This window comes from Microtus oregoni, unplaced genomic scaffold, assembly GCF_018167655.1.
Source record: "Microtus oregoni isolate MIOR12 unplaced genomic scaffold, Mior012 000015F_ref0000493, whole genome shotgun sequence".
Taxonomy (NCBI): domain Eukaryota; kingdom Metazoa; phylum Chordata; class Mammalia; order Rodentia; family Cricetidae; genus Microtus; species Microtus oregoni.
The window spans coordinates 14,527,369-14,554,403 of record NW_024543074.1 but is presented as its reverse complement, the minus strand read 5'-3'; the positions used below and the strand labels follow the sequence as shown (position 1 = coordinate 14,554,403).

Genomic DNA, 27,035 nt, shown 5'->3' with positions numbered 1-27,035 from the left:
GTGGCTTTACTTGTGTTTGAAAAGCAGCTTTTATTGCAGGCTAGCTGTTTGCCACTGAAAGATTAGGGTTCAGGTCTCAACTGAAGCAAAGCTGGGTGAGTTGCATCATCTCTATCCTCATGGGCCTAGTATTTTGGAAACCCAGGGTAACAAGGTGAGACCAGGACACAGGACACACGTGTAAGCAGAGAGAGTGCAGCATGTTGAGGCGGGCATCCAACAACCCAAGTGTGCTTTTAGTTACCAGAATATCTGACACACCCACAAATTAAATAGCAAAACATTTTAATCCATTAATTCTAAAAATAACAGAGACATTTTATATCCGGTGCCACCTCCTCAAGAGTCTACTGCAGATCAGACAGCCAGACTGCAAAGTACAAAGCCAGACATTAAAGTTAAAAATGCAGCCTGAGACAGACCATCATGGGGGAGATTTTCCACCTCTTCAGCTCATAAACTAAGATGTCAGCTTAAAAAAAAAAAATCCTTGAAAGAAAAGGCTTTCCTGTGCTTTAAAAACCCTCCTCTTCATTTAAAATCTGTCTGCAAGATGGGAAGCCAGAGTCAGAGAACTCCACTCTCAAGTGCAAGGATCCGCACTGGACCCCTGGGAGGAAATGCTGTGGCTTGGTTCTACTTTCACCAAAGCCAGGATGTGAGGTACTATAGTGCTAGGAATGCATGCCCACTCTTGTTTAAGAATAACTCGGCAAGCACACACTCTGCATCACTACCCCACAACAGGAGCACTCTACAGCAGGGCAGAGAAGAAAGAAATCGACGCACTTGGAGTCCCTGTGTCTTCCTTCTTTTCACAGTAAGAATCCAACTCAAACACAAGTCTCCAGAATGTGTACACTGTCCTGTGACCCGCCACGTTCCAAACTTCTGGTTTGCATTGTCAAGCAGAGAGAGACTCAGGCTTTAGTGATGTATCCTTCTCGGATGAGGAAGTCATAGATTTTCCGGGTTTTGTTCACGTCTATCTTGATGAGCGCTCGTGCCTGTGCCAGTCTCAAGCCTCCTTGCTTGTTACACTCATTCAACAGAGCAGACTTATACTCTAAATAGGCTCCAGGTACCAGCCTCACCACCTGACAGAGCTGTAAGACACGACAAATTTAATAAACGTTAACATCTGTCATTCTCACAATTTAATCCAGAAGGTATGGCAACCCCAAAAGAAGGAAAATGGGGTGGGGCTGGAGAGATGGTTGGGCAGATAAAGGCATTTGCCACCAAGACTTGACAATTTAAGTTTGATCCCTGGGACCAACATGGTGAAAAGAGAAAACCAACTTCTTTCTTTCTTTATTTTTTTGGTTTTGTTTTTTCGAGACAGGGTTTCTCTGTAGCTTTGGAGCCTCTCCACGAACTAGCTCTTGTAGACCAGATTGACCTCGAACTCACAAAGATCCACCTGCGACTGCCTCCCAAGCTGGGATTAAAGGCTTGCGCCACCACCTCCCGGCAAGAAAAGCAACTTCTTCAAATTGTCTCCTGACCTCCACAACATACTGTGGCACACAGATGCCCCTCCCTTCACTCCACGCACCCAAAATAAAATGTATTTGAAAAAAAGTGACATCAACCTCCAACTATTTATGGGAGCTGTTGAGTGGCTGGGCCACATTCCACTTCCTCTCTTCTCTGGAGACAGACATTCAGGAAGAAAAAGGCAGATGTGACATCAGCCAGGAGAGCCTTCAGCAAGTGAAGGCTGGCTCAAGGATCTAGTTCAGATAGAGAACAAATACATGTCCCTGAGGAGGGTTAAATGCCTGGAGTTGTCACTCAGCATCATATTGATATAGTCAGGGAAATAACCCAGAGTACAGCGGGGCATTGAGGGGTGGTGGGATCTCAGGGGCCTGGATTCCTAAGTGGAAATCACACTGTTGCCACTGGCAGAAGAGAGCAGTCTGGTTTTTACATCTCCTACCACCTGCCATTGTCAGCACCGAGTAGTCTGAGTCCAGCATATGGGTAAGCAGTGAAAAGATGTATGGAATTCCAGATCAACACACAACACTGAGAAACTGGTCTGTAACTTTCTTCAACACACACTTCTTTCTACCCCAAAAGAAATGGCTATTTCTTTCTGATGAATAAAAGGCTAATACAGGTCCCCGCACTGTGACTTCTTAAGTGCCTGACGTGAGCGGATGCTATGAACCAACAGATGGGGGACAGACACTGGGAACTGCAAAGGAATAAGAAGAGCTCCTCTTTTGTGATTTTGGTTTGATTTTTTTTGGTACAGGGTCTCTGGTGGCCTCTGAACGCACTAGATAGCTGAGAGCTGTGGATGTGCCTAACCCCCGATCCTCTGCCTCCACCTCCCAAGTGTTGGGAATACAGGAGAGTACCACCCAAGCAGACTTTCATTCACTGTATGTCCTAGGCCGACCTCACAGTCTCCCCCATCTCAGACTTTCAAGTGCTAAAATTAGAGATCTATAACCATACCTAACTAGATGTGCAGATTTAAATGCTAGAAACAGACAAAAGCAACACAGAGACAGGTCAGTGATTACAATGGCAAAGAAGGTCATGGTACTTTTTAAAATTAATGTGTTGTAGGAGTGTGTGTGTGTGTGTGTGTGTGTGTGTGTGTACGTGCGTGCATACATCTGGGAAGCAGAGGCAAGCAAATCTCTGTTGAGTCTGAGGCAAGCAGCACTACACAGGGATTTAGTTCCAGGCCAGACAGTGTTAGAGAGTGAGACGTCGCCTCAAAAGTAAAAATAATATGCAACTACACAACACTGGATTATTTTCCTTATGCTTATCAACATTCCATGGAAACAATTATAAAAACATTCTAAGTGATGGTTACGTTGCTGGAATAAGTGCAGAACTGCTCAAAACAACCATTCTAATAGAAAAGTCCTATTTTCTTTCTTTTTTTTTTTTTGGTTTTTCGAGACAGGGTTTCTCTGTGGTTTTGGAGCCTGTCCTGGAACTAGCTCTTGTAGACCAGGCTGGTCTCGAACTCACAGAGATCCGCCTGCCTCTGCCTCCCGAGTGCTGAGATTAAAGGCGTGCGCCACCACCGCCCAGCCGAAAAGTCCTATTTTCATGTAAAAGCTACTTTAGGCCTGCAAAAAGTTTCACTTACATAAAGCATCAAGTGGAGCATCTGCCACATAAATGCTCAATAAGTGACAGCTGCTGCTGCTATTTAACTGACACTGGTGTATGCACTTCCCTCAAAAAGGGGAAAGGTAGCTTCGAGACGAAAGAAGTTAGCTCGTTAGCTCCACGACTTCTCAGACAAGTACAGTAAAATAGGTTTGATGTTGTCATGGATTTTAATGATAACTCAATGAATTAATCAGCCCCTCTTTCCTTTCCTCGGGTTCCCCTCCCATTTCTTACCTCCTTTTCTTTTTCATTGAGTTTCTCTGTACCAGGGAGGCCGGTGAGGTTCAAGGGTGGTGCACATCGTCTTCCTATAGACACAAATGCAAAAGAATAAATACTTCACAGAGGTACAACTGTTCAAGTATAAAACAGAAAGCCTAACCCACTCCCTTAGGCTGGTTTAGCTAGCTCCTTGACACTGGTGGTCTGATTGAGAACAGCCTCCACAGGCTGATATTTAGATGATTTAAATGCTTGGTCCCCAATTGGTGGGACTATTTGGGAAGGATTAGGTGGTGTGGCCTTGACAGAGGTGTGGGGGCATTCCCAGAGTGTGCTCTGCTTCCCGACCACAGATTAGGACGACAGCCCTCAGCTGTTCCTGCTGCCATCCCTTTCACACCTTTGCTCTGGATCACAGACTCTAACTCTTTGCAACCATAAACCCAATTAAATGCTTTCACTTAGAAGTTGCCTTGGACAAGGTGTTTTACCAGAGCAATAGAAAAGTAACTAATACAGTCACCCAACATTCCATTTGAAAATAAAAATAACAATCCGTGTGCTCTTTATTCTGTTGATTTACAAATATGGTCATGCACACCTTAATATCAACGATCACTCAGCACAGTGGAGGAACCTGTCTGATAGGAGACTCTAAACTCTGGAGCCCAGATGCTCATACAGTGTAGAAAGTTATATTCTGTGTGTCTGGACAGTTGACGAATAGAAACAGGAATCCTGCAAGAGAGATTCACCACTCTCCAGCAGGACAAGGCAAACATGGTAATTAACCAAGTACTATGTACCTTCAGATCAAAGGTGGAGTCAGGCCAACAAAGCTCTGTTTGTTTACTCTGCTTTGAAAAGAAGTGATGTTTAACTGAAAGATCCACACTAGAATAACAAGCTGAATATCATATTTGCTGTATGGCAAAGCAAGGACCAATGTTAACTTCGTATCTGAGAAGAAACCCATACACAGGAGGCAGTACCAGACTTGCCAGGCCAGCCTATAAAAATGAATGCACAAGAGCTTCTTCCTTTAATGGATGATGATGATCAGTGTGTGTGCTGCACAGGCCACAGATGAGAAGGTCGGACAACAACTGTGTGGTCTCAGTGCCCTCCTTCCGGCCTAGCTTTGCTAGGGTTCCAGAGATTTCCAGCCTTACCACCTTTACCTGCTGGGCCATCTCGCTTGCCCCTAGTTTTATTCTGAACAGATGCTTGGGATGAGTGCTCGGTTGGGGATGGATGGAGTGGGTTAAGTTTTATGGGGACTGCCACTGGAATGGGACAGAAGGAAGAAAGGGCTGCTCAAGTTGTTCTGGGAAACCTGATTCTTGAGGACATCAAAAGGGCTAAAAAATGAAGGCTTAGAAATGGAGATAAGAGGCTGGAAACATAGTTCACTTGTTGAGAGCACTGACTGTTCTTCCAGAGAGCCTGAGTTCAATTTCCAGCACCCACACAGTGGCTCACAACCTCTATAATAGGATCAGTGCCTCTGCTAGCAGGCAGAGCACTCATACATAAACTGTAAAAAATAAAATAAACAAAAACTAAGAAAAAAGAAATGGAGATAAATTCATGTGCTATCTCATAAGTCTCCCAAGGCTAGGCTACAACCTGGAATGCTGAGCTCCCAATCTTTCACTGCCTGAAGAGCAAGTCAGACATAGAGGCTCAGGAGCCAGGAATCTCAACAACACAAAGAGAAAGAAGGAAGGCTATGAGGAAACAGTGAGCTGCACAATTGTTTTAAATAGCCAGTAACAAGTTTTTTAATTTCTGTGCTTAGCAAGGGGGAGGTTTGAAATAATAAGCATGCAAAGGCCGGGCGGTGCTAGCGCACGCCTTTAAATCCAACACTTGGGAAGCAGAGGCAGGTGAATCTTAGTGAGTTCGAGGCCGGCCTGGTCTACAAAGGGAGTTCCAGGACAGCCAGGGCTGTTACACAGAGAAACCCTGTCTTCAAAAACAAAAACAAAACAAAACAAGCTTACAAAATTAAATCTGGAGTCCATTGTTTTGGTGACTCCTTAAAAGGCTCTCTTTCCTTTCAAGTATCAAATAATGACTTGAGGGGCTGGAAACACACTTAGAGGTTAAGAACACTTGCTGCTCTTGCAAAAAAAAAAAAAAAAAAAAAAAAAAAATTCCAAGTTCAGCTTCCAGCACTTAATTAGGCAGCTCACAACTGTCTGCAACTCCAATTCCAGAAGATCCAATGCCCTCTTCAGGCATCTGCATTCATGTGATACACACATATAACTCAGGCACATAGACATAAATCTTTAAACAAAAAAATAATTACTTAAAACAAAGGAAAACAATTATCCACCAAATGCCCATATCTGAGCACTATTAGATCTGGAGTATATGGAGACTTTTGTTCAAGACGAGGTTTCACTATCTAGTCCAGATTAGACCCAACCTTCCCATCCTCCTGACTCAGCCTCCCTAGTACTAGGATTACAGGTGTATGCCATCAGAGGTAGCATACTGAGAGAATTTCAAGGTTTGTTGTTACAACTGCACCATGTTATACCACTGTGCTTCTTCTGGTTGTGGTCTGGATGTTCAGATTAGGAGAAATTCTGTCATATGAGGCGGGGATGAATGGCGATCAGGACAATTGACAAAAACACCACAACTGTGGCTCAGTAACTTCATTATGTTATCTCCCCAAATACTAAGTCAAAAGCAACAGTCACCAAGAATCATCACACTGCATTGGCTTATTTGTCTTGCTCTGACAGTTAATTTCAAAATGGGACAGACTCAAAATAGGTAAAGCTCAGAAGCATAGATTCCTTAAGCCTCTAGTCACAAGAAATCCTTGAGTTTCTGGCAAGTGCCTTGCTGCTCATGTCACATCCATAGCTCTTCATGTAGCACTTCTAAAGCACACTGCAACACTGCCACAGGTCCCAACTGTAAACACCAGTAAAAGAGCATCCTTCTGAGTCCTGCTCGCGAAAAGGGCCATCCCTATCTGACCACGAAGTCTGAAAGCACGCTGGTGTGCACGAGCCATTCCAACAGTTGATTACCATCACTCTACCAAAGAACCATGCTCTACAGGGGAGTAGCTTTGTCACACAACCCTTGAGATGTAAATGCCAGTCCACACTTGCTCTGGGCTGGGGAATAGCTAAGTGCTAGAAGATGCACATGTCCAGTATGTGAGAGGCCCTGGCTTCAATCTCCAGTGCTGGAAAAGAATAGAATAGAAAAGACACACAATCCACAAAACCCCTGGTGATAGCCTGAGAAATCATTACCTGAGTTTGAAGCCATCAGAACAGAAGGACTCAGCCCAGAATCACTAAAACAAAGAAAAGAAATTTAAATTTAGGTCTTATCAAAGGCAATTTCTAAAACCCCTCAAAGGACTGGGAGCATTTATCAGGAAGATCATCCAAGAATAGCTGTGGTGAGATTGCATGACACTTCAGAGTTATCTCACTGTACAGGAAAGAGAAAAACTTCCCTCACCTTTGCTAAGGGCTCTTAGCAGAGGACAGCACCAAAGCAATTTGCAGGAAAGGAAATTTTAACAAAAACCACACCATCTAGGTGGGTACAGACATGGGTGACAGTGGAGTTGAGACAGGGTTTCACTGTGTCTCCTCCACTGGCCTGGACCTCAGCAGGACTCCCTTCCCCTACCCCTCCAGAGCACTGCAATTACAGGTGTGTGCCACCACAACCCGTTTCAGAGACACTTTTTTTAAAAAAAAAAAAAAAAAAAAAGAACAAAATAGGAACAGAGAATTACATAAGACTAGTTACGTTTCTTTTTGGGGGGAATAAGGTAGGGGGTTTTAAGACAGGGTTTCTCTGTATAGCCTTGGCTTTCCTAGAACTCACTTTATAGACCAGGCTGGCCTTGAACTCACAAGTGCCAAGACTGCCCACTCTAGTTTGTTTCTTTCTTTTAAATTTATTTATTTATTTATTTATTTATTTATTTTGTATGCGGTGATCTCTCTGCAAGTATGCCTGCAGGCCAGAAGAAGGCTCAAGATCTCATTACAGATGGTTGTGAGCAACCATGTGGTTGCTGGGAATTGAACTCAGGACCTCTGGGAGGACAGGCAGTGCCATCTCTCCAGCCCCTGACTAGTTTCTTTTTTTTTTTTTTCTTTTTTGAGGCAGGGTTTCTTGGTGGCTTTGGAGCCTGTCCTGGAACTAGCTCTTGTAGACCAGACTGGCCTCGAACTCACAGAGATCCTCCTGCCTCTGCCTCTCAAGTGCTGGGATTAAAGGTGTGCACCACCACCGCCTGGCCCCCCACTAGTTTCTTATGTCTGCCAATTCTATACTGTTTCTAGATGGACTTGTAAAAATCCTTACTATAGCCAGGCGGTGGTGGCGCACGTCTTTAATCCCAGCACTCGAGAGGCAGAGGCAGGGGGATCTCTATGAGTTTGAGGCCACCTTGGCCTACAAGAGCTAGTTCCAGGACAGGCTCCAAAGCTACAGAGAAACCCTCTCTCAAAAAACTAAAACCAAATCCCCCCTCCCCCGATTCCTTACTACTCTAACACCCAGAATACCCACCAAAGTGTCTAAAAATACATGTAAAGCCCGAGAATGCCAGAAGGGGTGCTTCCTTCAGCCTGCCCCAACTACATACATGTCAGCCTGCCGGCGGAGCCACTGCTGACATGCGCTGCTGTCCTGGATGTACTGGAGAACTTCTGAGAGCATGGTACGTTTAAGGCGCTCCTCCTCTCTAGTCTTCTTCAGGTGATCGTATGTCCTGGCACCTGGAGGGGCAGAAGACACCTGACTTCAAGGAAAATACAGCAGAGTCAAAGGGTCTTCTAACTGAGCTTAACCAACATTGCCACTTCAGGTTTCCTTTGCAAAACTGCTCTCATAACTTTTCCCAGGAGTCAATGTATGTCTGAGTCTGAAATATGTCATACTTGGTTCTACTTTTTCCATTTGTGAGTGGATCTGACTCAGGGCTCTGAACATCTTAAGATAGTACTATACCACTAAAGTATACAATCGGCTACTTGAAGACATATATATGGACATATATTCTTCCATCAAACCCAATTCCAATTTTTGTACTACAACTTTCCTCTCTATCACATATGCACAGAAAGCAGAACTAGGCAACCAGACTGAATTATCAGAGTCCACATATGTTTCTTATGCAACAGAAGGGTTATCTATTGTCTTCTATACATCAATAAAGTTATACAGATTTCAGACTACCATACCAGTGGCTCTAACCAATTCTTTTGTTGTTATTTTTCTTTTCTTTTCTTGGTTTGTCCTTCCTTCCTTCCTTCCTTCCTTCCTTCCTTCTTTCCTTCCTTCCTTTTTGGTTTTTCGAGACAGGGTTTCTCTGTGGTTTTGGAGCCTGTCCTGGAACTAGCCCTTGTAGACCAGGCTGGTCTCGAACTCACAGAGATCCGCCTGCCTCTGCCTCCCAAGTGCTGGGATTAAAGAAGTGTGCCATCACCGCCTGGCTTTCTCACCAATTTTCAAGAGATTTAAAGAGCTAGTAAATAGAGGAGTCAGAACCTAACCATAAGCAATCCAGTCTCTTGTATGCTTGTTTGCTAGGTCTGAACACAGGGTCCTGCACATGTGTGGTAAGCATTCTAAACGCTGATAGACACCCCCAGGTCTATGCTGCCTAGTCACAGCCTTTCCTTACAACCTGGCTCTTCTATTAACTAGCTCTTTAATCTCTTTTTTCTTTCTTCCCCCTGAGACATAGTTTCTCTATGTAGCTTTGTAGACCAGGCTATCCTTGAACTCACAGATAACCACCTGCCTCTGCCTCTCGTGTGCTGATTAAAGGCATGAGCTGCCACTGACTGGCTCTTTAATCTCTTTAAGGCTTGATCAATTCATTAAATAGAAGTGATGATATCTCTTAAGCGTGTCATGTTATCCAATGATTTGAAAGTAAAACATATTCCATAGACCTGGTACATGTTAAATGACAGATATTTACCACTATTAAAAACGTGTACCAGCACCTTAAGTAAACTGGATGTAAGCACTTTGGCCTCAGTAAGTCTGGTAAATAAAAAATGATTATATGCATAAATAAAATTTAAAAGACTGAGGTTAAAATCTGGAACGTAAGGACCACACACCACTCTACCTCACTCTCAGGTATGTGTGTGTCTGTAGACAGCCTCACGCTGTAGTCCAGGCTGGCCTAGAATATGCTAAACAGACATGGCTGGCCCCAAACTCAAGTTATCTTCCTGCCTCTGCCTCTCCAGTGCTGGAACTAAAAATGTGAGTTACCATGCCAGGCTAAGATTTTTTTTAAAGAACCACAGTAGACTCCTAATTTTAAAGCACTGTTTCTTTTTGCTGTGTGCCATAACTTTTATTCTGTCCTGATAAGCTAATGATATTTATAGGAACTGAACAGATGAAACTTTACTAGGAAGTCTGTAAACTCAACTGAAAAGTTATTTTTTTTTTTTTTCAGTTTTCAAGACCTCAGAGATTCACTTTGTACCTGCAAGTCACTGGCACTTCCGACAGTGCAGACATCGGGAGCATACTTACTACAAAAATTGGTAATGCCCGCTGTCCTATATTCTTGGAGTCTCTTGATTTCCCTCCGGAGTTCAAATTCCACTGTTTCCCCAGGAGAACAAAGGACAAAAATTGTTAAAACAAATCAATGTCAGAGAGCGGCTGGGTGTGTTTCAGCAGTTCTGCCATATGTAAAAGGTGGGGTCACTTCATCTCAGGATACATTTTACTTTGAACATCTCATCAGAAATACCTCCCACGCCTTTAATCCCAGCACTCCTAAGTGGTGGGAGGCAGAGGCAGGAGGATCTCTGTTAGTCTGAGGCCAGCCTGGTCTACAGAGTGAGTCCCAGGACAGCCAAGACTACACAGAGAAACCATATCTTGAAAAACCAAAATAAATAAATAAATAAGCTAATTAAAAAAAATACAGTTAAAATGCAGCATTCCTGTTCTGCGCTAGCACTTCTACTCAGCCATTCACGCTCTCTGATGCGGTTTGTCTGTGGAGGAGACCCTGCTGCATGGTTAGGACAAAGCTTTGCTCAAGCCCCGGTTTCTTTTTAGCTTTTTCCTATAGGGACTAAAGAGCGCTGCATTTTCTATGAGCCACAAATTGCTGCTGAGCACACAGCTCAGACCGCACTGTTGGGTATTCTGTGACAGAGCAGTCCAAGCTGGGTGCTGAAGGAAAGCCATGCACAGGGTGACACATAAGCCAGGAATGATATAAAGTAGGACAGGAAGCAAAGGATAAGTCACTAGATACCAACCACACAAAGAATGACAACCAAACAAGGTGTTTCCTGAGGACAACCAACCTGGCTCAGGTAAATGCCTATGATTCTTCCTAAGAAATATGTGCACCATGAGAGCAATGGTAAAGTACTTTTCAGAAAATCACAATACAACAAAAAACTTTCCAGAACTAAACTCTCTCATGAGGAGAGTATAGAAATAAAACCCCAGTGCAGGCTGCCTCAAAGTCTTAGGCCTTCCTGCTTAACAACTTCAATTTTTTATAGTGGAAAATCCAATTAGAATTGGGATGAATGCTCTTGGGAATACCAGAGAAAGGCCAGAGGAAGATGGAAATATTGTTTCCATGAGCCAACAACCCTGTTCCCATGACTGAAACTAATTTTAATATTAAAATATTTATAAGCGATACTATGATGTTTGGAATTGGCTTCAAAATAACCAGCTTATGAACAAGAGGGTAGGGGAGTTCCTAGTTCCCTTCAGATGAAGCTGGATGGGTACTATATCGAAATCACCGAAGTTGGCTACACAGACACAGGAATTCACTGTGTTGTTCCCTCTGTAAGAAGCAAAAACTGCTACATATGGTAGCACATATCTGTAAACCAGTTCTTGGAAGACAAAGGCAGAAGGACTTGCAAGTCAGTCTGAGCCTAGGTTGGATTACTCTGAAAGTTCCAGGCCAGCCCAGGCTACATACACAGCAAGACCCTGTATTAAAACAAAGATAAAAACAAATAAAAGACACCAAAAATAAAACTAATAAAAACAGAACACAATAACAATAAAAAAAAATCCCCTAAAACAATAAAAAAAAAAAAAAGCACTGCATTAACTTGTAAGTTACTAAGTTTTCTCCCTCTTCGGCATGTAGGGTTGTGCATATGTGTGGTATATACATAAACTCAGAAATCAGGGGGACATGGGTGTCCTATTCCATCATTTCCCACCTTATTCCTTTGAGATAGTTTCTTACTGAGTCTAGAGCTAGGTGCTGGCCAGCAAACCACAGCAACACCCGTTTCTACCTCCTACTAGACTATTGCGGACAAATACAGCTTTTCATGTAAGTGTTGAGATCTAGATTTAGGTCTTCATGTTTATGCAGCAAGCACTCTTACCCACTGAGCTATTCCCCTGCCCCTCACTAAGCTTCTAATCTCCTTACACACACACACACACACACACACACACACTTCCAAAAAACACCTACATGCATGGCTTTCAATGAACTTGTCATGTTCCACTGGTCCCACAATCCTTGCAAATCGCCTCATTGTTTCATAAAGGTCTTGGACCTCCTTGGGATACCGCCGCTCCATTACTAGAAGAAGTGAAACATAACGTCACAGAGAATGTAAGCACTCCTGAGTTTCTGGTATTATTTTTTAAAACAAGCAGTAAAATGCAAGGACATTTTCCTACCCTCACATGACTAACATGCCCATTACAACATGCAAACAACAGCTGACAATGCAAATCACTAATCGTAATTACAGCATCACAGCACCTCACAAAGGGATGCTGTTATCATGGAGATCATCTCTACTACTAAGTACTATTGATGTCCTTGCTCATGTCTTTTAATCTGCACGAGACAAGGCAGAGGACCAGGCATTGTTGTCACAAGAGAGAAGGGAATTACAGGCAGAATCTATGTTATCAGAGAGAACTCTGGCTAAATTTCTGCTGGATTAATGGAGGAAAACAAGGAAAGCAAAGACATAAGAAACCTTCCAGCTAGTACGGACGCATGAGCCTAAATAATCCCAGAACTTGAGGTAGGCAGAAGACCTTCAGAAGTCTGAGGCCAGCCTTTCTCTAGAATAGAGACTTCCAAGCCAGCCAGAGCAAATAGCAAAATGTTGTCTCAAAAAAGAAAAGAAAAAAAAAAAAAAACTAAAAAAAAACAAAGGTCAATCAACTATGTGCATGTCATCCCGTGCAACAAGCTGATTTATTTAAGGCACTCTTCCAACTGTGAGACACCTCCAACCCCTCTGATCTTTCTACAAAAAAAAAAAAAAAAAGAAAAAAAATGTTTTAAACATGCACGAGTGCTCTGCCTGCATGTATGCATGTGCATCACATGTGTGCCCACTGAAGTAAAAAGAGGTCATCAAATCCCCTGGAACTGGAATAATAAATAGATGGTTGTGAGCCACCACGTGGGTGCTGGGACCCAAATCCTGGCCCTCGGAAAGAGCAGCAAGTGCTCTTAACTGCTGAGCCATCTCAGCAGCCCTACAAAAATGTTTTCATAACCTGAGACCAAGGTTATGTTTAACACATAATTTTGAAACATGACTGTCTAGAAAATGATCCATTAATATTCATGCTGTAATTACTATAACAATTAATTCTTAGGCAACGCTGTTGACTATAAATGAATAGTTTTTTACTGTCACCATGAATCAGAGCTGCCTCGAATGCCTTTGGTTTCATTTTGCTTTGGTTTCTGTACAAGGGATCAACATCACCCCAAACATGCTACACACCCCTCTGCTACTGAAGCTACCCACAAGTCCTGTGTCAGAATTTTCAAATTTTCCTAGGTAATGCTAGCTAGCATGCAATGTAGATTATGAGCACTCCCATAACAACCTGAAAGTACTCAACAGTGTGAGAAAAATTTAGATCAGAAAAAAAAAAACAGTGCATACTCACATCGGAACTTTCTAAGATTGACTAATCCATGATCTCTTATAATCCTAGAATGAAAAACCACAATAATGTATGTATTAAGAGTAAGCTTCAAATTTTGCGTGTTTTATATGTTATAGTTATTACACATCCTAACTATTAAGAGGTGAAACATTAGGGTCCAGAAAGTCAAGTGTCCACATGCTTCTGAATTAGCCTCTAAATGGAGAATGGCACACTGTCCTTCTCGGGGTATAGAGGACACTCACAGATGATTCAGTAACCAGTGACAAATGTTGAAAAATAAGTGCTTGTCAAGATGATTGAGAAGGAAATCTGTCCATATCATGAGACTAATCTACACAATTTATTGAAATGATAATTAACAAGAGTCATTTAAGGGAAACTACTAGCCTTGAAAGGACACACTGATCGCACATTAAGCATTTACAACCATACGTTTACATACTTTGAAGCCACTTGAAATAAATATAGATTAAACATGCTTAAATGGGAGAGAATTATAAAACATAACATTTAACAGCAACTCTTAACAACCGAATTCTGCAAGATCACATGGTAAGCTACAAGTGGAGCTTTTTTTTCTTCTAATTTTTTATTCATTTTACACACCAACCACAGTTTTCCTTCCCTCCTTTCCCCCACCAATCCACTCTTCAGAGAGGGTAAACCCTCCCATAGGGAGTCAACAAAGCCTGGCATATCAAGTTAAGTGGAGTGTTTTTGTTTGTTTGTTTTTTGAGACAGGGTTTCTCTGTGGAACAGTCCTGGCTGTCCTGGAACTCACTCTGTAGACCAGACTGACCTTTAATTTACAGAAATCTGCCCATCCTCTGCCTCCTGAATGCTGGGATTAAAGGCGTACGCCATCACTCCCGGCTATGTGGAGTGTTCTTATAGATAATATGTAACCAACAGCCCAAAGGTCAGAGAAAACAGGATGGCTTTTCTATACTTACTTTTTTCGTCTCTGCCTCTCTTTTAACCTGGAATGATAGATATCCACCACAGCCATCTTCAGAGCTATAAATACAAATACACATATATAAACATAAAAGTAAAAGTCAAGACAAAAGAAAAAAAACCAACCCTGCCAAACAATTATGTTCAAGGGCTGGCTCCCGAGAGCTGGGAAAGTATGTACCACCATGCCTGGCTTACCCAAATCTTAACTATTCCATAAAAAGTATCCTAGCACATAAAATTTCTCTATCAGTAAATAATAATTGTTATCATTATTCTGGTAGCACTGGCAACCAAACCAGACTAGACAAGTTCTATATCACTGAGTTAGACCTCCAGTTCAAAAATGAGTGTTGCTGTAACTGCACAGGATGCAGCTCAAGAGACAATGACAGGACAGCATTGATGGACAGTGTTGGCATGTTCCTAGAGTAACATCTTCAGGTGGGCAGCAGCATCTGTTTACAGCGCTTAGTTCTGCATTCTGTGATGAAAAGATATGTTAAGCAGCTTAACCACAGTAAAAGCCACGCTTTGCTTGCCTGCGCATGCCCCAACCCTTTCTAGTTTTAGTCTCAGGATAAATAAGAAAAGGACAAGCTGGAATCAGTACGACAGTCCTGCTCTTTCTTTCCCATCTTCAAAGTTCCTAAGGTTTCTGTTCTTGTCTCTTTTCACTCCTCACCTCACTCCTACAAGCTCTTTGGCTCCCAGGGTCCCACGTTCCATCAGACTACACTATCTAAAACTCTCACAATTATTTCAAGCAGCACATCCTGTTGGATATCCCTATTTACACAGCTTCCATTGCAAACTTACATATTCTGCTTCTTTCCCATCTTAAAACTCTTAACCACAGTTAACGGCATTATAGTAATCTAGTTGTTTAAGACAGAAACCAACTTGGAACCTCTTTCCCCTCTTCCTACATAGCCAGATAGAGTCTTATCTAAATGTAATATTTCCCAAATGCATCTCTTTCTGTCTAATCCCATCACACAACCCAGGCATCTTGTTGTCCTGATGCCTCCTTATGGAAGAACTTTATCATACTTACTGACTATGGTCCCTGCCTTCTTCAACTCCCTCCCTCCAAATGGAACTAAGAGCATTATTTTACAACAAAATTTAATGGTACAGTTCATCTGCGTCTAATTCTTCAGCTACACCCCCTACTGACAGAGGCTCAAGCTCTACACAGTATGCACGGCCTTCCAATGTCTTGTTTCCGATCCTTCCCTCAAAGGCTCCTCTATACCGTACTCAGAAAACCAGCTCCAGACTCCACAGCTGCTAAGAACAGATCTTAATGCAGGTGGCCTGGGTCCAGAGCTAAGAAAAATAATGAAGCCATGCCTTTAATTCTCTGCATTTGGGAGGCAGAGGCAGGTGGATCTCTGAATTTGAGGCCAGCCTGGTCTACAGAGTGAGTTTCGGAACAGCAAGAGAAACCCTGTCTCAGAAAAACAATGATCCTTCCACGTATTGACTATCTGTTAGTGGCTTTACTTTTTCTGCTGCTCCTATCCTAAATCTGACTTATTAATAAAAAATTTAAAGTTTTTTTTTAACCCACAGGCAGTTTATAATTAGAAGACCTCTAGGGTTACAAAATAAAGACTCATTATTAGCAATGCTAGAAGAAACTACAAGACATAACAGCACTATACTACTTAATAACCACCCTTCTGTTGAGTCTGAAAGCACTTTTAATTTAATGACTTTAGTACGTTCTGGAACTATCTTAAGAACTTGTTACCACCTCCTTAAGCTTCGTGTACTGTAATGTGTGTTCGGGTTTTTTCATTACTGAATATATTCATGGAAGAAAGAACTCCCAGCATTGCAAAGCAACCTGACGCACGACTTTTGAAAAACCAAAGTGCATAATCCAAGTGTCAGGAAATATAATCTTTAAATGAACTGGTGTGGGAGAATGGTCTGTATTCTGTCAATTATATTTTAAATAAACGCTGATTGGCCAGTAGCCAGGCAGGAAGTATAAGAGGGACAACCAGACAGGAAGTTGAGGCGGGTCAAGGAGAACAAGAGAATTCTGGGAAGAGGAAAGCTTGGTCCAGAGTCATTGTGACCCATCCACAGAAGAAGCATGATGTGACTGCCCCGCTGGATAAGGTATTGAGCCATATGGCTAACACGGATAAGAATAATGGGCTAATATAAGTTATAAGAGTTAATAAAAAGCCTGAGCTAATGGGCCAATCAGTTTATAACTAATGTAAAACTCTGTGGAATTTCTTTGGGACTTAATGACTCTGGGAACCATGCAGGACAGAAAACTCAGTCAACAATAAACCAGCTTTTCTAGCAATGAATTTGACTGTGTAAGGGAATATACACTTATCTTACAAAAGTAAGCTTCATTTCAAATTAAGAGCCCAGAGCCCCTGGAATGCTGGTAATTCAAAAGCACCACAATCTCATCTTTACCCCATACAGAGGTCCAAGTTCAAGATTAGCCTAGGACTGCAATGAGTCATGTTCTATTAGTTTTAAACCACCCCCCACCCCCACCCCCCCCAAATCTTATTAGGCACAGTAACTCAGACTTCATCTGGCTGAACCTCATACTCAAGGCCCAGCCACCTTTCCCAGCAGTAGTCCCTGAAGGTTCCTCCACAGAGACAGCTTGAAGCCCACATTTCTACTCAAACCATACTATATGGTAGGGGGAAAAAAAGACTAAAAAGAATCTATTTCTTTTATTGTATGAAGGTAAACAAAAAAGTCTCAAGCAATATACAATCCTGGTAGGCTAGGGGCAAGATAATAAATTTTAGCTGGGAACGGTAGAACATACATACAATCCTAATACTTGGAAGAAGTGTTAGCGTTCCAGTCCAACCTCTATTATATGAAAACCTGTCTTAAAATATATGTTTGTATATGTATATGTGTGTGTGTGTGTGTGTGTGTGTGTGTGTATGGAGATGGGTTTTCAAACACTTTAGGTAACAAACTTGTGGGTTTTTTTTTTTTTCCCTCCTTTCTTTCTGGAGACATTCTCACTATGAAACCCTGGCTGGCCTAAAACTAACTAGGAAGGACCTTGTTGCCCTCGAATTCACAGAGATCTGCCCGTTTCTGCCTCCCCAGTGCTGGGAACATTACAAACTTTTTAAAAAAAATATTTATTTATTTATTTATTATGTATACAATATTCTGTCTGTGTGTATACGTCCGCAGGCCAGAAGAGGGCACCAAACCCCTTTACAGACGGTTGTGAGCCACCATGTGGTTGCTGGGAATTGAACTCAGGACCTTTGGAAGAGCAGGCAATGCTCTTAACCTCTGAGCCATCTCTCCAGCCCCAACATTATAAACTTTTAAGAATAAAATCGTTCTTGATTTGGGGCTTGTTCCATGTAACTGTCCTGCTACTACAGACAATCCACACCCTGCCTCTATTTTAACAGGTGGTGGGCAGGCTGTGGAAGGGATACGAAAAAGGAAGAAAGCAGGTGTCTCTGACATGTATATAATGAAGTTGCTTATGAGAATAGAAGGACTGAGAAGTAACAATTCCAAACGGAAGCGAACAAAAGTAGTAATAGTAGAAACACTTCAAGAACTCACATTTAGGTTCTTTAAATCCTTCACTTCACTTATTTATCCATTTAGATAAATTCTACAGAAAAGAAGTATCTTGGAGATTTATGCAAATTAGGGATACTTTTGATAAGAACATTTCTGTAATTTTGTAAAACACTAACTTTACCATGTTGTTTCCCAAGCCTTGTGTAGGAATGACTAAATTAAAATGAGAAAGTCTTAAGACTGTACTACAAAAATAATCTATAAATAAATACTGTTAACCACTGGCTCTACTGCTTGATCATTTTAGTGCCCCTGGCTCCAGGCAACAAGGGAAGAAAAGAAATCGCAGCAATGGGAGGAGAACTGGAATTCTTTAAGAGAAAAATTAGTATTTGAAACTACCCCCTTTCCTTACAAAGCACACTCAGCCGCAAAGATTGCAAGATCTTTTTTGTTGTTGTTGTTTTTGTTTTTCGAGACAGGGTTTCTCTGTGGCTTTGGAGCCTGTCCTGGAACTAGCTCTGTAGACCAGGCTGGTCTCAAACTCACAGAGACCCGCCTGCCTCTGCCTCCCGAGTGCTGGAATTAAAGGTGTGCGCCACCACAGCCCGGCAGATCGCAAGATCTTAACAACCTGGGAGGCACTGAGCAGGATGGAAATGAGAAGGCAGGCACAGCGAGAATGAGATTCATTAGTTCACAGTCCACTCTGAGCAGTTCAGAGCTCCAGGCACAAGTTGCCACACAAACTAGCCAGAGGCCACTAAAGAGAACCACGCAGAACCTACCCACTGACATGAGGTCCTGAAATTTCAGCTCTGGGGGAAGAATAGCTGCCCTGTGATTACACTGGGGACTGATAGTTTCCAAATGGCTGGCCTTAAAATATTTCAAGAAGTGGGCAGAAGACAGAGGCAGCTCCTTCCCACTGCAATGTATTTCTAACATTGTTCAAAATAGCTAACAACATGTTTCTGTTTTCTTGACAGAAGGCACTTACTGCTTGCTTGGCAAGAAAATCAACTGAGAGGAATGAACTGCAGAGGCCAACCAAAACCCTCACTGCAGGACACAAACACAGACTTGTACCTCAGGTAACCAAAACCCTCACTGCATGGGCACAAACATAGACCTGTACCTCAGGTAACCAAAATCCTCACTGCACAGGCACAAACACAGACCTGTAACTCAAGTAATCCTCAGAAGTAAAGCTTTATAAATTGCACCTGTAATCCCAGAATTTGGGAGGTTGAGGCAGGAGGATTAGGTTCAAGGTCATTCTCCAAGCGAGTCTGAGGCCAACTTGAGCTACTTGAGACTCTGCCACAAAAAAAAAAAGGGTGGGGGGGACTGAAGAGATGGCTCAGAGATCAAGAGCGTTTGTAGAGGATTGTAGCTCAGTTCCTAGCACCCATGTCTGGTAGCTCAAAATGGCTTGTAACTAAACCAGGTGTGGTGTCACTTGCCTTTAATTCCAGCACCTGTGAGTCAAGACCAGCGTGGTCTACAAAGCAAGTTCCAGGACTGCTTCCAGGATATACAAATAAGAGAGACTTGCAATTCAAGCTCCAGGGGGATCTGACATGCCTAGCATCTGTAGGTACCTGCACCCACACGCATATAAGCATGCACACATACAAACAGACATAACATGAAAGAGTAAAAATAAAGTGTTTTTGTGATAGGGTCTCTATGCAGTCCTGGATGCTCTGGAACTCACTACACACACCAGGTTGACCTCAAACTCAGAGATCTTCCTGTCTCTGCATCCTGAGTGCTGGAATTAAAGGAGTGTGTCACCCTACCATGCATCAAATAAAGAGGTGGCTAAGCAGTGTTGCCTTTAATCCCAGAACCTGAATTTCAGGACAGTCAACACTACACAGTGAAACCCTGTCTCAAAAACAAATAAACAAAAAACCCAAATCAAAAACAAAACAAAATGAATGGCTAGGAAGAAGACTCCAAGGGGAAGAATGACTGTTATGAAAGAGTAAGGACGTGAGACAAAATTTACAGAGCTCACGTAAAAGCTGGGCATGGCCGCATGTGTCTGTAAGAGCATACGGATGGGTCCTGGGAGCCTGCTGACTAGCCTAGCGAAAATGTGGAGTTTCAGGTTCCAAAAAGTCAGGTGGAGAGTGACTGAAGAAGACACCTGACATCTTCCTCTGGCCTCCTCATGAACATACATGGGTATATGCACCACACACATACTCTCCCGCCCCCACACCAGTAAGTGCTGTTCCTTCAAAAAATAATACAATTCTAGGGGCTCTCCGATGGCTCAGTGGTTAAGAGCACTGCCTGTTCTTCCAAAGGTCCTGAGTTCAATTCCCAGCAACCACATGGGGGCTCACAACCATCTGTAATGAGGTCTGGCGCCCTCTTCTGGCCTGCAGGCATACAAGCAGACAGAATACTGTATAAATAATAAATAAATATTTAAAAAAAATATTAAAAAAAAAATAATACAATTCTATCAATGGAAGACTATTGACCTAATAGTTAACGTCAGTTAGTAGGAAGTCAGATGCAAATTACTTAACTTTGCATATTTATTTGAATGTAAAAAGAGAACATTATCTATTCCTACCTCTCAGTGTGGAACAGCTACACAAGACTCCAAAGTGAGCCACAGAAAAGAAACAGCAACAAAAATATTAAAGATGTAAAGACTGAATATGGTAGTCGTGACTCTTGCCTATAATCCTAGCTCTTGGAAAGTCAACACAGGAGGATGGCCATAAGCTTAGGCTACAGTATAAAACCCTAACACAAAAACAAATAAAAAATAGGGCTAGAGAGATGGCCCAGAGGTTAGGAGCACTGGCTGCTCTTCCAGAGGTCCTAAGTTCAATTCCCAGCAACCACACAGTGGTTCTAATGAGATGTGGTACCCTTTTCTGGCCTGCAGCATACATGCAGACAGAACACTGTATATATAATAAATAAATCTTAGAAAGAAAGGAAGGAAGGAAGGAAGAAAGGAAAGAAAGAAAGAAAAAGAGAAAGAAATAAAGAAAGGAAGGAAAGAAGGAAGGAAGGAAGGAAGGGAGGGAGGGAGGGAGGAAGGGAGGGAGGGAGGAAGGAAGCAGACAGATACAACAGGATCCCAAGACAGCCTGGTCAACAGAGCAAGTTATAAGCTAGTCAATGGCGAGTTAGACCCTGTCTGGAACAACAAGCCAGAGGGAGAGAAGACAAATTGTATTAAAGTGTAACCCTGAGAAGCATTGCAAACACTGACTCAGCACATAGTGCCTCCAACTTGCCTGGGCTATGGAATAAAAACAAGAAAGTTGACCTATCCATAAGGTTTTAGATGCTGGGACACTTAGGGGAAGGGTTATCTACATATTTAGAGATTTTCACAGATGAATGGAGGTAAGCATCTGCCTGGAAATCAATGTCACAAGACCAGAGTGTTGAGTTAATGACTCTTCTGTGCTTCTTTCTGAATCAGTAATAGCTTAGTTCAACAAAGTAAGAGACAGCACCACTTACAAGATTGCAGAACTTCCTTATTTTCTTCAGAAATTTGATTCACAGGACAGGCCTTTCCTGAGCCCATGCTGGGAACTTTCTGGCATACTTGGAATGCAATTAACTATCCCTCTTATTGTATCCCATGCCTCAGTAATGGACCACAAAGCCAACTTGATTGGACAAATTCCATGAATCAATGTGAATCTTAAGGTGACACAAAGAAAGAGCTTATTGGCATAAGACCACATTCCTTCCAGCAGTTATGAGTGAGGGAGCCTAAAAGGAATGTTGCTAATGCCCAGTCACATTGAGAGTACAATGGAATGGCATAACACCACCAATCCGCATTGCACACCATCATTCATCGTAAACATGTCCACCCTGACTCCCTGACTAATCAGTGTCACTAACTCTTTACCGATATGGAACACAGAACAGCAGGCAGAACTTCAAGGGCTTGCCTAAGATTCCACAATGACTCAGAAGCAAGCCCAAGCTTGAATCAATGTCCTGATTCTCACCAATCTGTGCTGTTGTAATCTGCTGGCCTGTCACCTGGGTACACTGTCCCTTTAAGAGACAAGCTGCACCCACTCCCAACCTTGGCTCCTCTTTAGCCAAGGAAAATAGGATCTCCCACCTCCTCTCCAGTTCTCTCTCTCTCCTCCCCACTTCCCCACTTTCTCCCCTTTCCCTCCATAACCCACTAAATAAACTCTATACCCAAACTGTCTTGGCATGGTATGGCTTATCTATCTGTCTCCAGCCAAGGACTCAAGTGACCCTAGTGGAACCAGTCCCCACCCCACCTCTTTATAAATGATAACATGTGCCCCCCTACCCCGCTATGTGCTAGGTATGCTTAAAAGCTCCTTCTTGTTCCTTCATGAGCTCCTGGAACCCCTCACTTGGTGCTCTAGGAGATGGCTGGGAATAACACGTACCAGCCGTAATCTTGCTGCCAGAGAAGATACTGTAAGAGTTCAGAGTCATAAAGGAGGCACCTTTATGGTGCTGCCAGGAAGGCACCTCTGTGGATCTCCAGGGCTTCTGAAATAGTCTCTTTTAAAAAGCACCTATTTGTATATTGTTGGAAGGCCTTGCTGTTCAGAAATCACAGCCTATCATGGCCTGGTAACTTTTTCTAAAGCTTGAAGACATGGGAACTCTCTCCCCATCAGACTTTCTGCTCTCTACCTGCTCGTATCTGGAAAGTGTCCCTAGGAATGGAGGACTAACCTTATCTGAAAGCTGTCTCTAAGCCTGGATGCCTGATTTATCTTTAACACGACCCTTGGCATGTTGTTCCCTGCTAGAAGCTTCCCCACTACACATATGGTAACTAAGACTTGTGCAAGGAGCTTTCTACAAGACCCTGCTGTCACGTATGAAGAATTATGATACGACTGTGCCACATAATGCAAATTATGGTTTGTTCCCAGGGTCCCCAATCCTATATATTTCCTATATTCTGGAATAAAGTTGAGCTGATTCACCGAAGTCATCCTCCAGAGGGCTTTCTCGGTCAGACCTACAGTCGTCGGAACCCAGTTCCCCAATTCTGCTCTCTCTACCTTCATGAATCAATGCACCAACAATCTCAAGGAAGAGGATCAACCACAGTGTATCATACAGTTCACAGCACTCAATCTCCAGTTTGGGGAAAAGGTTATGCACGCCAGTCATTGCAATACTCAGGAGTTCAAGAGGGTAAGTTCAGCAACTTAGCCACAAGATTTTGTTTTGTTTTTTGTAGTGTCTGAATCTAATCCAGGGTCTAGGGTACAGTCTACCACTGAGCCATGTCACCAGCCCAACCACTAAGCTCTGAATTCTCTAAGGGCAGAGGACATGCCTTATTAGTCCTTATACCCCAGCATTCAGCACAACAGTGTCATCAGTACTTGTACTGAATAAGCATCTGAAAAAAATAAACATTACCGTGTAAGATGTCTGAGTCGTCTTCAACAAAATCAATGTCTCTTAAGTCCCATTCTGCATAATTGTCAAATTCCTGTTAAAGGGGAAAAAACCATCCAAACCCATCAGTTTTTTTGTTTTGTTTTTTCGAGATAGGGTTTCCCTGTATAACAGTTCTAGCTGTCCTGGAACTAGCTCTTGTAGACCAGGCTGGCCTTGAACTCACAGGAATTCACCCGCACCTGCCTCCGGAGTGCTGGGATTAAAGGCGTGCACCTCTACAGCCTGGCATAAACCAAGTAATATCTTTACAATAGCCATGCTGCAGAGGCAAAGAGAAAAGTCTTGAGCCAGTATTTGCTAAGCACTAAATTGGATAAAAGACAAAGACGCTGCTCTAAGGGAAAAACTACAGGAAAAATCTAAGAGACTTTCAGACAGTAATCAAAATAAAGAGCTAGGATAGCACAATATTAGGAACAAAGCCAAGTCTATTATTTAAAAATGTTTAATAGTCTGTTCATTCCAAAGAGAATCATTGATTTAGGCTTCCAAGTTTTCTGGTAATAAAGTTGCCTGCATTAATTCATTTTCTTTTTAATCACCTTTTGAGGAAACTGTTTAGTCCTAATATCGCTTATACACTACAATAAGATCAGTTCGGGGAAGAAGGTGACTATGGGGTAGCTCTGCACTACCTACCACCTGTCATAAACAAAAGGCCCAACTGGGTATGACAAGCTGGGCTTTAATTTAACACCCCATCTCCAAGGGTACTGCAGATGATATCAGATAGCAAATTATTTTTTTTTTCTTTCTGGTTTTGTTTGAGACAAAGTTGCTTATATATAGCCCTGGCTATCCTGGAACTCACTCCGTAGACCAGGCTGGTCTTGAATTCAGAGATCTGCCTGCATCTGCCTCCTGAGTGCTGGGATTAAAGGTATGCGCCACTACCACCTGACTGCAAATTAAATTCTTATGACTACTTCCACATTTGTTTTAATTCTATGGCTAAATGAGGAAAATAGTTTTAATGAAATTGTTTTAATGGACACGTGTATACATACAATGCAGGACTCAGCAACCACTACTCAGTCCACTGCCTACTTGAAAAATAAACTTTTATTGGAACACAGACATACCCGTTTGTTTATATATTATCTACTTTCCTTTTCTTTCTTTTCTTTTCTTAGACAGGCTCTCACTACACAACCCAGGCTTATCTAAAACTCAAATGCTTCTATGCTATTTTTGGACAATTACAGCAAAGTTTGGTTGCAACAAAAAATTAGTTATTTAAAAATCTTAAAATGTAACCTGGCCCTGATACAGCAAAACCTTGAAAACCCCTCTGTGCTGTGAAATGACAACTGCAGAAATTTCACACCTACAAGGTTAGTGGGAGCAATACTATGCATCCTGGAAGGCCGGTTCCCCCTTAAAATTGCCACTGTTCCACAGGTGCTCACAAGGAAAGGAAGGAGCAAAATGTTGACTCCCCAGGCTTTGAAAAGTATCCCTCTAGTAAGAGATAATAACTTCATCAGAAACAAAAGTAAGTTTTTCCTTATTGTATGCTAAAAACAAGTTTTTGTTACCTCAATGAAATCTGCCCGAGCTGGCATGTATCCTGCCATGTCCCGAGACAGCAAAGAGTCAAAGGCGGGCCGGGGAGGGTCATCTGCAGCTGGAAGAAACAACAGGATTTTCTTAATAGATAAAACACTGACACAGGGCTGGAGAGATGGCTCAGAGGTTAAGAGCATTGCCTGCTCTTCCAAAGGTCCTGAGTTCAATTCCCAGCAACCACATGGTGGCTCAGAACCATCTGTAATGGGGTCTGGTGCCCTCTTCTGGCCTGCAGACATACACACAGACAGAATATTGTATACATAATAAATCAATAAATATTAAAAAAAAAAAAAACAAAACACTGACACAAAAACATCAAACGAATGTCTTTATGTATAGTCTGGATTTAAAAAAAAAAAAAACTGTTGCCCAATATTTGTTTATACTGTGAAGATGTGTCTTTGTCAAGGTGCCTTCTGAATGGTTTAATCAAGAGCTGAATAACCGAGCTGGAAAGATGGCTCAGCGGTTAAGAGCACTGCCTGCTCTTCCAAAGGTCCCAAGTTAAATTCCCAGCAACCACATGGTGGCTCACAACCATCTGTAATGAGGTCTGGTGCCCTCTTCTGTGAAGAAAGGCAGAGTCCCCAGCCAGATAGATACTGGGAAGAAACAAGAGGTGCAAAATGGAAGAGCGGTAACGCCACGTGGCAGAACATAGATTAATATAAAGTTATAAGAGCTAGTTGAGACAAGCCTAAGCTAAAGGCCAAGCTTTCATAATTAATAACAAGTTTCTGTGTCATTATTTGTGAGCTGGGGACCAGTGAAAAAGCTTGCTACACCAACAAGCCCCCACCCTACACTCACAAAAAACAAACAACAAAAGCAAAACAGTTTCTCAGGGTATGATGGCATATGCCTGCAATCCTAGTACCTGAGAGGCAGAAGCAAAAGATCAGATGAAGGTTACATTCAGCTACACAATGAGTTCAAGGTCAAAATATATGAAAGTAGGTATCACTATGTAGCTGAGAGTGGCCTCAAACTCTTATAATTCATTTGCCTCAGCCTGCTGAGTATGGGGTTACAGGTGTGTGGTACCACATCCCACTCTGAAACAGATTTCTTTGAGAAAAAGGATCTAAGAGAATAAATTAAAAAGTTTTATAAAGAGCAAAAAGGTAATCATTAAAAAAAAACTAATTTTTTCTGCTTTTTTTTTTTTTTTTTGAGATAGGGTCTTCTCTCTATGTAACCCAGACTGTTATGGAACTCTTTATGTGGACCAGGCTGGCTTTGAACTCAGATCCACCTGCCTCTGCCTCAAATGCTGGTGGTGGTGTTCTTATTTTGTGTAGAGACAGAGATTTCAAACTCATTATATATTCTACACTACTCCCAAACTCACAATCTTCTGCCTCTGTCAGCTTCCCAAGTGGCAATTGTGGGGGATATAGTCACATGCCACCATGCCTGTCAAACTCCAGGCTGATTTCCTGATGAAAGAAATTAAGTCTGAAGGAATCCTCCCAAAACATCCTCTGATTTGCATGCACTTGTACAGGCAGGCATGTGCAATGGCATGCATGTGGAGTCAGAGGACAAGCTGCAGAAGTCAGTTCTCTCCTACTATATGGGTCCCAAGGATTGAATTTAGGCCATACTTGGTAGCAGATGCCTTTGCCTGTTGAGCCATCCTATAGCCTTGCCCTCTGGTTTTTGCTTTCCCAAAATGAAAGGAAATGAAAGAAACATTTTCCTTCAGTGTTGTTAGAGAACTCCAGTATCCTGTCAGTGTCTGCTCCTTTGATCCTTAGGACCACTATCAACTACAGATCTTACCCAACTGAGAAGCAAAACTCCTGGATTTCTATGTTAATCAAACTGAGAACTAACGTCAGCCTCCAACAGTTCTATGACTTCACACAAATTTTTCAACCTTTTAAAAATCTCAGGGTTTTTTTGTGTGTAACGCAAAAGCATCTGTTCTACTTATTTCGCTGGGCTGCTGTTAGGAACAGACAGGCCTAATGGACGTGAGGAAAGTGCTAACATCCGAAGAGCCATTCAAACAGCAGGTATGGGCAACCTCTGAGGCTGTAAGCTACAGAGCTGTTTCCAAGCAGTGAGGAGAGGGAGGCCAGTGGGGAAGCATCCATACATCACTGTTATTCATCAGGCTCTGGTTATACTGTATC

The 27,035-nt window shown here is 42.4% G+C and overlaps 1 protein-coding gene across 4 annotated transcripts in view; it reads right to left on the bottom strand.

Annotated features, from left to right (window-relative positions):
• Window positions 1-271: 271 nt before the first annotated feature.
• Window positions 272-27,035, bottom strand: part of Tada2a (transcriptional adaptor 2A) — a 49,347-nt gene continuing 22,583 nt past the window's right edge. For all 4 annotated transcript variants that reach the window (XM_041664332.1, XM_041664336.1, XM_041664333.1 and 1 more), the window contains 10 exons: window positions 24,861-24,949; window positions 23,281-23,353; window positions 14,289-14,352; window positions 13,333-13,376; window positions 11,879-11,989; window positions 9,934-10,005; window positions 8,018-8,150; window positions 6,660-6,703; window positions 3,385-3,458; window positions 272-1,106 (listed from right to left, as the gene is read on the bottom strand). In XM_041664332.1, the coding sequence (XP_041520266.1) occupies window positions 921-1,106; window positions 3,385-3,458; window positions 6,660-6,703; window positions 8,018-8,150; window positions 9,934-10,005; window positions 11,879-11,989; window positions 13,333-13,376; window positions 14,289-14,352; window positions 23,281-23,353; window positions 24,861-24,949 (890 nt within the window). In that variant the 3' untranslated portion in view covers window positions 272-920. The remainder of the gene's footprint in view (window positions 1,107-3,384; window positions 3,459-6,659; window positions 6,704-8,017; window positions 8,151-9,933; window positions 10,006-11,878; window positions 11,990-13,332; window positions 13,377-14,288; window positions 14,353-23,280; window positions 23,354-24,860; window positions 24,950-27,035) is intronic.